Source organism: Bactrocera dorsalis, chromosome 1 (genome assembly GCF_023373825.1).
Source record: "Bactrocera dorsalis isolate Fly_Bdor chromosome 1, ASM2337382v1, whole genome shotgun sequence".
NCBI classification, from domain to species: domain Eukaryota; kingdom Metazoa; phylum Arthropoda; class Insecta; order Diptera; family Tephritidae; genus Bactrocera; species Bactrocera dorsalis.
Window position 1 is genome coordinate 75767222 of NC_064303.1, and position 16915 is coordinate 75784136.

General features: G+C 34.4%; 2 protein-coding genes across 8 annotated transcripts in view; one reads left to right on the plus strand and one right to left on the minus strand.

Annotated features, from left to right (window-relative positions):
* Window positions 1-8807, minus strand: part of LOC105222700 (probable serine/threonine-protein kinase DDB_G0282963) — an 84121-nt gene extending 75314 nt beyond the window's left edge. For all 7 annotated transcript variants that reach the window (XR_007421841.1, XR_007421837.1, XR_007421835.1 and 4 more), the window contains exon 1: window positions 7641-8807. Coding sequence is in view for 4 of the 7 variants with exons in the window: in XM_049449665.1 (XP_049305622.1) it covers window positions 7641-7655 (15 nt within the window). In the remaining 3 variants the exon portion in view is untranslated. The remainder of the gene's footprint in view (window positions 1-7640) is intronic.
* The window catches only part of LOC125776748 (uncharacterized), a 251208-nt gene that overhangs the window by 145505 nt on the left and 88788 nt on the right, over window positions 1-16915 (plus strand). The gene's annotated exons all lie outside the window — the stretch shown is intronic.

The following is a 16915-nucleotide window of genomic DNA, read 5'->3' on the forward strand; positions in this document are numbered from 1 at the left end:
ACACCTGAATGTCCATCTACTGGTTGGCCTTGTTTTATGTGTAAACTAGGGTGCTTCAAAAAAAATTTTAATTTTTTTTTCAACTCTTACCCCCTCAAATGTAAGTGATTGACAAACAGAAAATCCTCTCTCAAGCCAGGCGCTGAAGCTTAACTCTAAGGGGTCGCTATTTTTTTTAGGTTCCCATACATTTTGCATAGGAATTTTCGTTTTTTCATTCAAACTAAAATTTCACCAACTAATTTTCGTTTCTCAAAAATAACCATCACATATTCAGAAAGTTGGTTTTTCAAACTTTAAAAATTCCCGCGAAAAAATAATTATTCTCAGAAACTTTTTTTTTATTGAAAAGATTCCAAATTTCAAATCACTATGTTTAATCGCCTAATTCAGATAATCAAACTTTGTCGCAAAAATTTTTAAAGTTTGAAAAGTGAACTTTCGGAATATGTGATGGTTATTTTTGAGAAGCGAAAATTAGTTGGTGAAATTTTAGTTTAAATGAAAAAACGAAAATTCCTATGTAAAATGTATGGGAACCTAAAAAAAAAAATAGCGACCTCTTAGAGTTAAGCTACAGCGCCCGGATTGAGGGAGGATTTTTTGTTGGTCCATCGCTAACATTTGAGGGGATAAGAGTTGAAAAAAAATCGAAAATTTTTTTTGAAGCACCCTAGTGTAAACATTTCTTCGACGATGCATCCTATGTATAATATCAAGGCATTTCCGAATAGAGCAATTTTCTCGCAAACGGATTCCTGACTCAAGTCGAGAAAATACTCGTCAATGTCAATTTTGTTGTTGTCGGTGTTTTCGTTGGCTGTACTGTATTCTCTGGGTTGAAATACACACTTTGGCCTTCTCCAAATGAACTGCGAGATGCACAACAGTCGGAAAATCTCACCTCTCTGAACTCATCTCGTTCAAGGCCAATAACCGCCATGTTGCTTTTTTTTGGTGAAGTGGGGTTGTGGTGTCCTAAAGGTCCATGAACCATATTGGTTTCCATCACTTCGTATAATACTGGATCTTTCTCTATATCAGAAATTACTGCAAAAATAATTTCATCAATTAGATCTGGTGTAATCACCATCCAAAGAAGAATGTGTGCGTGTGGCAAAACTCTTTTTTGCCACTCAACAGAGTACATCTAGCATCTAACAGCACCACATACACGTTGTTTCAAGATAAAGTCCATCAAACATCGTAGTTGTTATTTGAATAGTCGTGCTGTGACATCGTGACGATCGCTTGCTTATTGACCATGATCCATAATTCCGCACGTATGTCATCGCATCCTGGGAGTACTTCTTGCCTTGCCTTGCCTTGGGCTGCCATACCTTGATGGCAAAAAGGTCGCCGACCGATATTAGCGTGACCTCTTCGTGGCTTCGTAACAAATTTCAATCTGTAACTGATCACTTTGTGTGTACACACATAAAGTTTTCACTGAAATTTTTTCAATAATTTTTCTTTTGAATAGTCCGAATAAAAGAGCAAGCAACCAAAATTGAACGATTCAAATAATTTACAGATCAAAATAATGAAAAACAAAACAAACAAAAAATTTAAAAAAAATGTGTGTGGAAAAAAGTTAATTTTCAGAATTGTCCAATTTTCCGACTTTTAGGGGTATGGAAAATAGATAGTAGCCGATTCTCAAACCTACTGAATACGCATACATATAAAATTTGGTAAAAATCGGTAAAGCCGTTTCGGAGGAGTACGGTAACTAATATTGTGACATGGAAATTTTATATATTAGATTTTTAAGTTGTTACTGTCGTTTCTAATTATATGACTAAACTGAATTAGGTGGTCCTTGTGTTTACCTCATTTTCTTAAAAATAGAATTAATATTGTTGTATTTTTTATGTAAAACTCAAATAAAATGTGTTACTTTGTTGATTCCAATTTATAGTTTTAATATGGCAATCTACATCTTTAAAATAAGTTAAGAACACTATAAGCAGCAAAGTGGTTCTAATTATAAGACCACCATTGTACTTCAAAGGAAATTTTGCGTAATTTTTTCTCTTTAAATTAATTGCTTCTAGATTTATATACTAAAAAGTGAAATAATTAAATAAAATTTAAAGATGTTTTGGGCGTGGTTGTAGGCCGGTTTCGATCATTTTCACACAGTAACATACGAATTTAAACGAGAGCGGTAATCATTTATTTGAGTTTTTAACAACACGGTTGTTCATACAATTTCATTCGTTTCCACACTGTCGATACGAGTTCCTGTAATATTTTTCTGGCCGAATTTGGTTGTTGTAGCTTAAGTGGTTTAGGAGATATATACATATGTATATTAAACCTGATAAAGGGCAGGGCACGCCCGCTTTTTTCAATTGTTTCCTACACGTACCCTTTGCTACAACAATCCCTGTGAAAAATTACAGTTCTTTATCTTAATTTAGTGCTTAGATATAACTTTTTATTCGTTTTCGTTTAATAGTATTTTAAGAGCGTGGCAGTGTTCGGATTACGACCAAGAAAAACATGTATGTACCTACTTTCATCCAGATATCTTAATTTGGCACGATTCCGATTACTTTGGCGGAGGGGTAAAAAAACCGAATTTCCGTATAAATGGAGTATGTACGGATAGGGGGCTTCTCCAGAGGAGGAATATCCAAAAATTATGTAAAAAAAAGCTAATATTTTTAAAAATATTCACGTTTAAAAATTCAAAAATTGCCCTAAGAACACGTGTTATTTCTCCATGTTTCACAGAATATTTTCAAGTTTTTCACTCACTATATTTAAATATACACTCTTAATATTGAAATAAGTTCACTTTTCACTTTTATTTTGGAATTTTTCAGCCAAATTTAGTCATTTAAAATCACTTATCAAATTTATGGCCGAAAAGTTTAGAGTGTTTATATTTACGAGGAAAACCAGCGTTGCCACACCTTAAAAACCAGAAGTGAAGAATTTTTTTGCGACCGCACAGGTACCATCCAGTAGTAAGAACAGGAGGATGCAGGAGCACCTACCCGTTCCCATTCTACCGATAGCGATTCTAGGGTGCCTTTCCGTGCCAGCTCATCAGCCTTGCAGTTACCTACGATTCCGCTGTGGCCCGGCACGCACACCAGTCTTATAATAGAACCACTTGCAGCCAGAGACAGTGACGCCAGACACTCTTCGACCAACCTTGAACGCACTGTGAACGCGTTCAAGGCAAGTATCGCCGCTCTGCTATCTGAGTGAATGGTCACTTCCCTGAAGGTAGACACTCTTTTGAGCAGCATGTCTGCTGCTGCCTTGATGGCTGCAACCTCAGCCTGGAAAACGCTGCAATAGTCGGGAAGTCTGAAGCTGGATTTTATGGAGAGCTCCCGACAGTAGACCCCTCCACCGACCTTCCCCCCAAGCTTCGACCCATCCGTAAAGAAGCTAGTAAACTCCCCCTCTCCTCCAGCGACTTCTTCCCTGCCAAACCTCCCTCGTCGGTATATGTGCAGAGAAGGAGCCACCGGAGTTCGATATGGCGACTCCATGATCCAGCTGATCCGGTATGAAGTCAAAGCTTGTGAGGATAAAATCGTGTGATAATATTATAATATTACGAGCGAATACCCGGGGTGACTGAAGTACTTTCGCGTAGTACTCCTTTCTGTGTTGGCGGCCTTCGGCCGTGCTCTAAAAAATAACCCTGGCCGAGCGAATACCCGGGGTGACTGAAGTACTTTCGCGTAGTACCCCTTTCTGCGTTGAAAATAAAAAAAAATATATTGACATTTTGTTAAAAAGTGGTTATAATTTATGGTTATCATGCACTCAAAATTTAAGTTTTCGTTATAAAATGGTAAATTTTGGTTATTATATCTATCAGCGATTTCCATTTAGGTTTGATGATACATTGGTTTGTATTTTAGACGACGATATATATATTATTATATTTGAAATATGAGTTTTGGGTATGAAGTGGTTATATTTTTCGGTTATCATGCACTCATATTGAAAGAAAATTTGAGTTTTCGAACTGTACTATATACTTTACACTTTATTACGAAATATTATTATATATTACTTATACATACATGTGTATATATAATATTATTATATAATATTGCTAATACATGTATATAATATTACTTACAGTATACTCTCGAAAAGTAAATCGATTGGTATTCTGGGTAATTTACTTTTTCGAATAATTTACTTTTCCAAATATATACATAAATTATCTGTTTTTATAATATTAAATACATTTTTAAACTTAAAAAATTCATTCATTTATTTGCTTCAATAAAACATATGGATTTACATGAAAAACATATGTATTTATTATGAAGAGAAAACATTTTGAATATTATTATTTTTTTTTTTTGTGCAATATATTTTCTGACCATTTATATATGTACATATCTCAAAGTTTATTTACTAAACAGACGCGATAAACAAGAGAGTAAGTGTTTTTGCAACATCGTAAAAAACGCTGCTTGCTTCGTTTCGAATTTTTGTCTCACTCTCTGAAAAGTAAATTAAAATATTTACTTTTTCGAGGTGCATGTGTAATCTTAAAGGTGATTTACTTTTCCGCGATTATTTACTTTCTGAGAATTTACTTTTCGAGAGTATACTGTATTTACTTAATAAATTTAAAAAAGAAAATATCCATATGCATGAATAAAGGAAATTTTGCGAAAAAGAGGAATTTCAGCGAATTGCCTTATCATCACATGGCAGCGCTCCATTTCGTCGTATTTTTTGGTAAACAAATGAAGTTCAAACGAGTGTAAAATGTAATTTTTAAAATAAAGATTTTTTAGTTAAAAAACCTGCTAAAAGTGTAAAAAGTGGATTCATTTAAAAGATTATAGTGTAATTTAATTAATTTGTGTTTAATGTGGTGAAATAGCTTCTTGAAATGGTCCAATTTGGCGAATTTTCGAACTTAAAGGCCGAATATCTCCTAAACTAAGCGTTTGCGGACCCTATGTTTTTTAATCAGGAGGACTTCCTCTTTCCAACGGTACCTTCAAATCGCGGCGCCAAAGAAATCGGAACTGTGCCCTTAATTTTATTCAAGTTATCGCTTGCACATACAGACATTCCACTATTTTGAGGTGACACCGTTAGGTGAATAAACTATATAATAATATAATAGCTATGTAACCTTATGTTGCAAGACTATAAAAAAATCACAATATTAAGCAAATCAAATCGATTTTTCCTACCTCTATATTCCATTTAGCACTTTATTACGTAATATTATTATATATTACTTATTTGTTTATTAAATTTATACAAGAAAATATCCATATGCATTGAATAATTGTTAATACTCAATTTATTTTGAAATAAAATTTATTGGAACTAAAATTGCTAAATAAAAAATATAATTATTTACATAATTATCATAATACAGCGCCTCATTTCCTAATAATTGTTAGCACATACATATATGATGTCCACAACGGATATAAAAGTAATTTTTAAAATATATATAGATTTCCTAACTAAAAAACTCGCAAAAAATGTAAAATGTGGATCTGTTTAAATGTTTACAGTTAAATTAATGAAATATCTTGTTGAAATGTTGTAATTTTTGTCATTTTTTAACATTAAACTAAGTTTGCGGTACCTATAACCCTGCATATTTTTTAAACAGGAGGACTTCGTCTTTCCAACGTTACCTTTATATCGCGGCGGAATGGGATTTTTACCTTATATTTAAATATGACAAAAAATATCGCTTCTGCTATCGTGCTGTTTCAATGAACACAGCTGTGCATATTTAAGTCCGAGTGAAGAGGGATGAATAAATATTTATTTTAAATATTCGAATTAAAGAAAACATTATGTTATAATAAAAATCATAATTTCTCAGCTAAATTGGCCTTGTTAATAAGATTGAAAACTGAAAATGCATAAGGCATTATTGGTTGATTGATTTGAAAGATGAGGAATGCACCGCGTCCTTTGGTGTATTGTGTCCTCTCCTGATTCACATTGACTCACTTAGCCCCAGCGCATGAATGAAATCCAATAGCTTGCCGGGTGCTAGTGAGGCAATGTAATCCCTAACCGGAAATATCAATCCAAGGCCCTAATTCTTGGTGTACAGACTGCTGTGCAGTCGATCAGCGTTTCAGGCTCCTTATCGCAAAACCGGCAAATTGGACAAGAGGATAGGCCCATGCTATGCAGATGCAAGGCATCATAAAATAAGCTAAAAACTTTCGGAGTTTAAGTTGCAGTAGGTGAAAAATATTCAACCTTTTTATGAACCATATAAAAAATATACCACTTTCATTTCGGTTGTTCAACCCTTTTGAGGAGAAAATTTAAGTATGTCATATTTAACTGTAAGACCTAAAAACAAACTGACTGGACAAGGGCTATATGTACATATATATGTATGTACGTACACAGATACACGAATTATCCAGCTACATTATGTAATGATTGTTGTTTCTAAAGTCTAAATTATGTAGACACATTCTGAATATATATATATTTTTAAAGTAATTTACAAAATTATATACCTCGCAAAGTTATTAAATATATTTCACATTTATTACCAAATTTAATTTTGGGTTTCACTATTTTAGAAACTGTATTGATCAAATATATTTACGTATTTTTATGAATGATGAAATTCACAACAAATTTCTTTTCATTCTTCGCCCCAGTCCACAGGATTTAAAAAATTTACCAAAGTAATTAGAATGCAAATGGAAAAAAGCTTTCACTATATTATATTTGAGCATTATTTTTTACGTAATAAGCTGTATGTGCGTAAACGTGTAAAAAGATAATCAAACATTTTCTGTTTTTGTACTTGAAAGTATTTTTTTTATCTATTTGTATATACAATTTGTTTGAATCTTTTTAAAATTATGATATTAGGAATATGTTCTTTTAATTTTTTAACTAGTGTTCAGGGAAAAAATACTATTTAATAAAATAATGATAATGGTTATAGGAATGTATCTATATAGGAAGGTACAACATGTTTTGATCATAATAAATACTATGTCTCATTTGTATGGTAATATTTTCATCATCTCTGATTTTCGTAAATGCAGACGAGATGAAAATACTAGTTTGACATTCAACTTTTTTCGATTGCTCATTCTAGTATCCACTTTCTTATTTCCAATATTCCAATTGTTCCACACAACGATACCATTTTGGTACATATGAATAGTGTAGAAATTTAAAAAGAAAACTATTCAAAATAAAATTCGAAGATCACAAAAATAAATAGTACTCAAAATAAAAAATAAAAAAAAAAATAACATAGAAAACGATATTAGCTTTAGCAGCATAAGTATTTTTATTTCATTGGAAAGTTGAAGCACTGGAAAATAAGCGTTTTCGTTTACTATTACTAAGTCCGCCATTTTAGTTATGGTTCTTTGACAAATTTAGTTCGTAAAATAGACTACAGAAGGGAGAAAACATATGTACTCAAGTTACCGTATGTAACGAATTTGAAGAAAAGCAGAGACCAGATAACGCACAAAACATGCAATAGCAAAAAAGGAAGTGCTGCCATTTGTATTTTAGATACCTATGTATATGTTTCAAATTAATCATATGGTAATTGTTATTAGCATTAATATATACAAGACTATATATAACGTAGCAAGTTCTACAAAATATATTCTCACCTGTTTAAGTTGCATATCATTACACGAGAATTACACCAGGCAGAGGTTTAACAATTAAGATTGAGTAATAATTGCAATATAACATCTATTATGTTAAGGGTAAAGTGTACAACTTGTTTCTTTATGTATTCGGAATCCTTTCACTTATGAGTATATCACTTCAATTATTATTTGTAGTTGCTTTGAACAAAACTTTACAACGAATAAGAAAATGTTCGCTTTTCTTAAAGCATGACTCTTACTCACACATTTTTTTCTAGGCATTTGGCTTTCTATTTAAACAGTAAATTATTGTTTTTTTTAACATTTTCGTTAATTTACATCTCCAATTAACCGTTATATTTATAAACAAGCCGTATCATTTTGTTTTTGAACAAAATGAAACATTATCCCATATAGGTAAACGGTGCAGGGTATTGCATTACAGAGGCATGTACATGTAATCCAAAAGTTTTTATAGCTCATTTGTAAGTACATATGTACTTATTATTTTTTACATCGAAGTATATACAAGAATGTATTACTATTTACAACAAGCGTAAAACGCACGGAAATAATATTCTTTTATATGACTGCAACTTTTTTATAATGTATTTTTTTTACTTCCTCCACGTTGGTTTACGTCTTCCAGCAGATATCAAGGAATTGCCACACCACCATTTATCAATGGCGCCGCCTTACATGGGGTGTCACTATGAAGCGTTCTCGTTTATAATTTTTGCCACAATTTTATTGCTTACTAATCTTGATACTTTCTTATTTATTCATAAACCTAGCACTTGATCTTTAATTATTTGTCATTTTAGTAGGATAATTGTTTATATAAAGACAGTACACTGCCGTTTTTCTGTGAGCTATGCCCAATATTTAACATGCTCATAAACTTGTATCAACATTTTAGACACAAATGCAGGCAGAACCGACGTATTAACGAATGAATGGACGAGCATCACTTTGGTAAACGACAAGTCGTTTATACCATAATCATATCTTCTCACAATATAAATATCCTAAATACAATAACACTCTTTTTTTAAATTTAACCATCAATGTTTAATTAATTAATGAATTCGCACACGGTTTTATAAAAATATTCGTTCACTAAAATTTTCGACCACAATAACAACCGCCATTTGCATTAACCTTCCAAACGATTTTGGAAAATGAAAATTGTGTTGGAAGCATTTTTCCAATGCATGTTTCCTTACCTTGGAAAAACATGGTGATGCCATCTAATTCTGACATTGAATTTCTGTAAGCAGTCTCTAGTTAGTCTAGTCTAGTCGAATTTAGAGGTAAAGTCTCAATATGTGACTAGTTGCTATTAATAATAATCTCTAGTCTTTAGTCACAAAATATTATTTCAAATATATATGTGATAGTTAGCAGGTCACAAAATTAAAAAGAAATCTTGTTTTCCATTTTGAATATTCTGAATAGAGACCACCATAGATATTAATCGATTGTATGTAGATATTCAAAAATAAATCAATTTCACATAAATTGCGTAAATATTCTGAAACAATTTTAACTGAATGATTTTTGTGACTGTCACGAACTGAATTTCAAAAGTGTCTCAAGTGACAAAAATCGTCTCTAATTTAAAATCTCAATTTAAGAAATTTTTACATTTATATCCACTAACAATTTACTAACTCAGGGTAAAATTTAGAATACCATCTCCGGATTTCGGGGATAAAATTGTTTTCACGTGAAAAAGTTATTCACAATACACAAATTATCAAGGTAAAAGTTGCCAGTTTTTCAATTTTAAATGGAAATATCTTTAAAACTATAAGTCAGCGGCAAGTATATATTTATATTTTCGTAACCTGGAGAACGTCACCTTTCCATACCCATTTTATTCCCGAAATCCGGGGATGCTATTCTAAATCCCAGCCCTAATTCATTTTTACATATTTGTTAAATAATGTAAAAATAATTTTTATTCAATATTTAAGTTTTGTTCAATTCTTTTTGTTCACACAATAACATGAAAAACTAATAACTTTACACTTATATTATATGTCAACTAAGACTTCACTAATTCGCTTATGCACATTTATTTAACATAACGCGGTCCAAGACTGCCAATACACAAGTGAATTTTATGCGAAAAACTAATAAAGTGTTATTTATTTCCTGCGAGGAGGTACTACCTGTTTTCTTTATTTCTTTTGGTTATTTTGTAAAATATGTACAAAAATGGCCGTACACGACACACATGTGCGTTCGATCGGTATGAAATCTTTTCGCCATACACGACATTCAAATCCTTTTTACGTTCGTTCTTTAAATAGTGAACGGAACCGGAAAATTGTTAGCCCTCGATCTTTCCTATTCGGGGACACGAGAAAAATGAGATTTTGTGTGCACACAGCGCCATACACGACATACATGTGTGCAGACCGATCGTATAAAATTGCATTTTCGCGAACTTGGATTAGAAGCCCATACACGAATAAATCGCACATACCGATATTTGACAGCGAAGGAGATCAGGGAATTTCGATCAGTTGATTTCAGAAAAGGCGGGATGCCAGAAGTAAACCGTTTTAATTACTTGACGAAATTAGTGTGAAACGAAATTTCCTTGAACTGTGCGAACATATTTTGGAAAAATAAATGTTTATGTAAATTAATTAATGATTTTGAATTTTAACATTTATATATGTATGCATTTTAAGTGTTTAATTTAGCGTTTTGTTTAATTTATTACATATTCAATCTAATATTTTTCAGCAGTAGTATCATTGGCAAATGTTATAAAAAATGCGAGTTTTGACAACTCTCTCTCGAATCAAAGAATCTCGTATCATATTATCCATGATAGAATTTATAGAATACTGTTACGAATTTACTCTTGCTAGTTTACTTTATTAGGTTCGTATCTCTGGATTGACAAATAAAATTAACACTGTTTAATTTAATTCAACAACTCTTTATTTCACAACTCGTCTACACTATAGCAGTTTACTCTTAGCACTGATTGATTACGTTGGCGCTGCCACGGCTTATATAGCCACGCACTTCTCGCTGATGCCGACGTGTCCTTCTAGAATATCGCGTCTGGAAATTACCAGAACATACGGCTATACGGCGCCAGACGCAAGCAGACAGTCGCGGCGCCAGACTCAGCAATTGTTTAACTAGACAAGCAGACAGTGCGGCGCCAGATGTCTATTGTTTCGACAAGCGGACAGCCGTGGCGCCAGATGTCTACAACAAGACAAATGCTATTCCATATACCTACAGCTATTGTTCATAATCAGGGATGCATATAGCAATACAAATAAAACTTAATACTACTTTTTGTAACACTGCCCTCCACTAAAGCCTAATCGTCCCGATTAGGCACAAATCCTCTTGAACCAAATGGGGCGAGCCTCTCCAAATGTACTACTTTCATTTTACATCGTGCTTTTCCATTTCTTTGTATGCGGTATACCACGTCATTAAGTCGTTTCATCACCATATAGGGTCCTTCCCAGGCTGTCTGTAGTTTCGGGGACAAGCCTTTCTTTCGAAGTGGATTGTACAACAGGACCAGATCACCTTCTTCAAAACCTTTTGAATTTGCCGCTTGATCGAACCGGTCCTTCATCTTATTGCTCATCAGATGCGTATGCTGTCTTACCATTAGATGCAATTCATTCATTTCTTCCTTTAAGGCAGAACAATAATCTCCATCATTTCTTACAGCTGTAGGATTCGTTCCAAACTTAAGATCAGCAGGGAGTCGCAGATCAGATCCGAAAATAATCTTTGCCGGCGTGTAACCAGTTGTCTCGTGCTTCGCTGAACGATACGCCAGCAGGAACATCTGGATGCACTTGTCCCAATTCCGTTGGTCTTTATCAACGATTTTCCGCAGATGTTCTTCGAGCGTTCGGTTGAATCTCTCTACCATCCCATCTGATTGTGGGTGTAACGCTGTTGTCCGTGTCTTGTGGATGCCCAATAATGTACAGACTTCTTGGAAAATGGAAGATTCGAAATTCCTGCCTTGATCTGAGTGTAATTCGACGGGCACTCCGAACCTTGTTATCCAATTTTCTACAAACGCTTCGGCTACTGTCTTCGCTTCTTGGTTTGGTAAGGCATATACTTCTGGCCATTTACTGAAATAGTCCATGACAACCAGTAGATATTTGTTTCCGGCCGTACTGGTTGGGAACGGACCTGCAACATCCATTGCGACTCGTTCAAATGGTGATCCCACGTTGTACTGTTGTAGCCTACCGCGACTTTTGGCTTTAGGACCTTTAGCTGCCATGCACTCTACGCAATTACTTATCCATTCTGCTATGGAATCTCGACAACCGATCCAGTAGAACCGTTGTTTAATCTTCTCTATAGTTTTTGTAATTCCAAGGTGCCCTCCACTAGGTCCATTGTGATATTCTTTCAATACTTTCGGGATCATGGACTTCGGTACTATGATCAGCAGACGAGACTGTTTGCCATCTTCGCTTTCCCAGGTACGATGAAGGTATCCATTAACGAGGTTTATGCTGTTCCATTGGGCCCAATATGCTTTTGCAGTTGGACTCTCGCTACTTATTTGCTCCTTTGGTGGTCGTACCCCATTTTCTTTGGCCATTACCAGCTTTGCAAGATCAGGGTCCTTCAGCTGATTGATTCTGATGCGGTGAGGAGTCCAATCATCTTCAGGTTCTATATTCAGTAATCGCACGTCGATTATACCTTCTTTTCCTTCTGATTTGGAGCAATGTTTAAATTGCAGTGGACAAGGGCGATGTGATAATGCATCCGCATTTTTGTGGTGAATCCTCTTTCGGTGTTCTGTTGGTTGTTTCCATTTTGATGGGTTTACTTTTATCTTGCAATTTCGGGCAAAGTGACCCGCTTTTCTACAGTTGAAACATCTGCCTGTTGTATTTACTCGCTGTGCAGCAATTGTTTTCAGAGTCTTCAATATTTCTTCCATCAGCGCCGGTTGTTTCATTTCGACTCTTTGTACTTTGTGTGCTGGTTTACTTAGTAGGGAAGCTGTTTCCTGTGTGAGGGCGTGCGAAACCGTTTCAGCAAACGTTCTTTTTGGCAATGCATATGTGGCGCGTTTGGTGTCCACATCACGAATTCCATTTATGAAACATTGAATTTTTACCCTCTCAATGTAATCCACAGGTGCATCTGCATTTGCCAAATGAGCCAGTCGTTCTATTTCAGTTGCGAACTCTTGCAATGACTCGTTCTTTTTCTGACCTCTATTTTGCAGTTCGATCTGGTATATTTGTTTCCGGTGCTCACTACCATATCGTCTTTCTATCGCACTCATCAATGCCTCATAGTTGTCCCGTTCACAGTCTGGAATAGTCTGAAGGATTTCTGCCGCAGGTCCTTTCAATGATACAAACAAGGACGCCACTTTGTCCACTGCATTCCAGTTATTGGCCACTGCTGTCTTTTCAAACTGAAGTTTGAAAATTTGAAATGGAATACTTCCATCGAATGTGGGTGCCTTCAGTCTTGGATTATTTGTTGATGGTGCAGGGCCACGCAGTTGCAGTTCTCGCATACGATTACTCAGTTGAAGAAATTCTGATCTTAAATTTTCTTCGTCATTTTTTATTGTGCTTAATTCGTCTTCAAATTTTGAAAATTTCTCTTGCACTTGTGTATTATTTTCTGTAATCTGTTGTACCAAACGCTTTTCTAACTGCGTATTATTTTCAGTCATTTGTTGTGCAAGGCGAGACTCTAACTGTGATGTATTTTCAACTATTTGCGTTATTTGCTGTGCCAGACGATTTTCTGTTTGCACTACATTCTCGGCTATTTGCTGTGCCAGACGATTTTCTGTTTGCACTGCCTTTTCTGCATTTTCAGCTATTTGCTGTGCCAGACGATTTCCTGTTTGCACTGCATTTTCTGTATTTTCAGCTATTTTCTGTATAGCCACTAACAGCATGTTCATGTCCACACTCGATGATGTGCGTTGTTCTTCTACTTTTTCTTCTACCTTTGTAGAAGTTTCTGGCCCATCAAATTCGAACTCGTCCACATTAATTCCATCCGCTTCCATTGCTTTACGTAATCGTGCCTGCAGATCCGCCTTTTGCCCACTTATCGGCAAATTACGCTCCTCCAGTTCCTTTTTTAATTGCTGAATTCTCAATTCCCCGAATTTAACCATCTTGAATTTGGATTATTTGACAATCCCACTTCTGACACCAATTGTTACGAATTTACTCTTGCTAGTTTACTTTATTAGGTTCGTATCTCTGGATTGACAAATAAAATCAACACTGTTTAATTTAATTCAACAACTCTTTATTTCACAACTCGTCTACACTATAGCAGTTTACTCTTAGCACTGATTGATTACGTTGGCGCTGCCACGGCTTATATAGCCACGCACTTCTCGCTGATGCCGACGTGTCCTTCTAGAATATCGCGTCTGGAAATTACCAGAACATACGGCTATACGGCGCCAGACGCAAGCAGACAGTCGCGGCGCCAGACTCAGCAATTGTTTAACTAGACAAGCAGACAGTGCGGCGCCAGATGTCTATTGTTTCGACAAGCGGACAGCCGTGGCGCCAGATGTCTACAACAAGACAAATGCTATTCCATATACCTACAGCTATTGTTCATAATCAGGGATGCATATAGCAATACAAATAAAACTTAATACTACTTTTTGTAACAATACTAACTGTCAAACGTATTGCCAATGCCATTGCCAAATCTGTATGTGGGGGCATTTGCTATCATAATAGAATCATTTGCGTAGACTAGGTAGGTTCGAGCTGATGTAGCGCATGCTTTGAGCTCTTGAAAATTTTATTTTATCATTTGCGAAATGCCGTAGGGTAGGTAGCTGATGTAGCGCAAGCTCTGAGCTATTGAACTCCTTAAATCTTTTATGTGGAAAATAAAAAAGGGATAAAGATTCTTTTTTTCACAAATGTATTTCTGGGAAAAATAAGAATTCATATTTTTGGACTACTATATAATAATTGCGGCATAAATTTTCATTTCATTTATTTAACGCCAATCGGCACTATATATCTAATAATAATTATAATTATAAATAAGACAACAGGCTTAAACATATAAAATTAGAAATTAAACACGTAACCTAGTTCGTATGCTAGTATTTTAATAAAGCTTTTTTAACGATCCTTCTGAGGTTCTGTAGAGATCCGCTGAAGAAGTCAATGTCACCGTGCAGAGAGTTTACCAATCTACAGATTCTTTCCTTTGGGCCATTGATTACCAATTAAAATAATAAATTTAAAATGCGCAATAATATTTTTATTTATGCTTGTATAAGTTTATTAAATTTAAGACTTCGCTCGTTCCAAACCCAATTTGCATAATTTTTCTGTAAGTTAACAATATTAAACTAAATATTAATTTTTTGGAAAAATGTTATTTTGAAAATGTACTTTATTTTTATAATATAACACAACCGTCTTAATACTCGCTCTTCTAATTTTCATATTACCTAAATGAAAATGCCGTTGGATAGAAATGAAAACTGCGCTGTCAAAATGCTGAAGTAACAGATTATAGCTTACGATATATGGCAAACTAGTTAGTATTCTATCCGTGCGATTCTGTAACGTGATACAGTCTCAAGTCTCTAAATTTGAGATTTTGAGTTAGAGACAATTTTTGAGACTTGAGACGATTTTGCTATTCTGTAAGTGACAGTCACAAAATCTATTACATTTCATTATTCAGAGATGTTTTTCCTTTTTATGTACTTGAATGAAAGTAAATATGTCGATAACAAATATTAAATTTTCTTTAACATAGTTAAAAAACATCATTATCCATAAAAATAAAAATATATGTTTACTTTGTTTCATAATATTTACGAAATTTATGTAAAATTGATTTATTTTTAACCTTTTCGTGTTTGAGTTGCTTACAAAATATAAAAAAACGACAATCGATTAATATCTATGATGATCTCCATTCAGTTTTGTGACCTGCTATCTACCAGATCTCAATATTTTGAGACTAACGCTATAGACTGTTTAGTGAATAGTAACTAGTCTAAAATTGAAATTTTACCTCGAAATGTTTCAAATAGAGACTAGAGACTGGTTACAGAATTCCGCTATATATCTAGTAAGCAATGAGCATTGCAGTCTCCACAGGCAATGGGCACGGCAATGCAGATAGTATTCTATAAATTCTATCCTGTCGAGATGCCCCGTAAGGTAACGATTATTTGTTACTCGCTTATTACACGCAGCAACTTTTGTTTCGGCAACTCTTGGTTTATTGGCGAGGGGGCGACGAGGAGAGGAGAATCGCGCCGAGTTTCCAGTGTTCAGCAACTCGCTCTGTGTTCTTACTCGTAGCAGTTCGCTGCGACGTTTTTCGGCATTCGTGTTCTTTCTTTCGTAGTACATAGTTGCATTTGAGTATATTTTTTGAAATTAATATTTTGAATATATTTAAAAAATTTAATTTCATCTTTTGGCAAGTAATTTGCAAATATGTATACAAATATACATAATATAATTTAAATATTTTAGAAAATGGAGTATGACGAAAAAATCGAATTAATTAAAGATATTGTGAAATGTATGGAGAAAGCCATACAAATTGATTCAGACGATAGTGAAAAGGGTGACATATGTATGTGAAAGTCTGTCATATAATCTTTGTTTTTATTTTGAATTATAAATAAAATGTATTTCTTAATTGTCAGAACTGATTAATATATGTGATACAGTGGCCCAAATACCCATAAGGAAAAAGAAACGACAGTGGGTTAAAGTAAAGAGTAGACAATGGGTTAAAGTAAAGTGAAAGAGAATGAGAAAAAAACTCGAACAGAGTTGCGCAACACAAGTTGCTCGTGTGAAGGTAATGGGCGACAGCAAAAGAGAATCGCCCGAGAATTAGCAACTTTTGTCGCCTCGTGTAGTAATAGACTTACGGGGCATCTCGTGAGGATAAAATCTATGTCTAAAGCAAGGCATACACATATCAATTATTGTATCAACTTCAATGAATTGAACAACTGATTGCTACGTATTTGGGGCAGTTGAATGAGTTGAATCAACTGGTTGGATGAAAATCAAAATTTTTTTGATATTTTGTGAAGTTGGTTGTGTTAGTTGAATAGTGTTTGGGTTGGTTGTGCGATTTCAAACGATTTCGCCATTTTATTTCGGCTGTCGAAGAGAGCGCGTCATATGTAATAAGAAAAGCAGCAACTTCCGAGCTCATGTTTAAGCAACGAAGTGAATATTCAAAATGAAGTTGGCCTCAAAATTGTATTA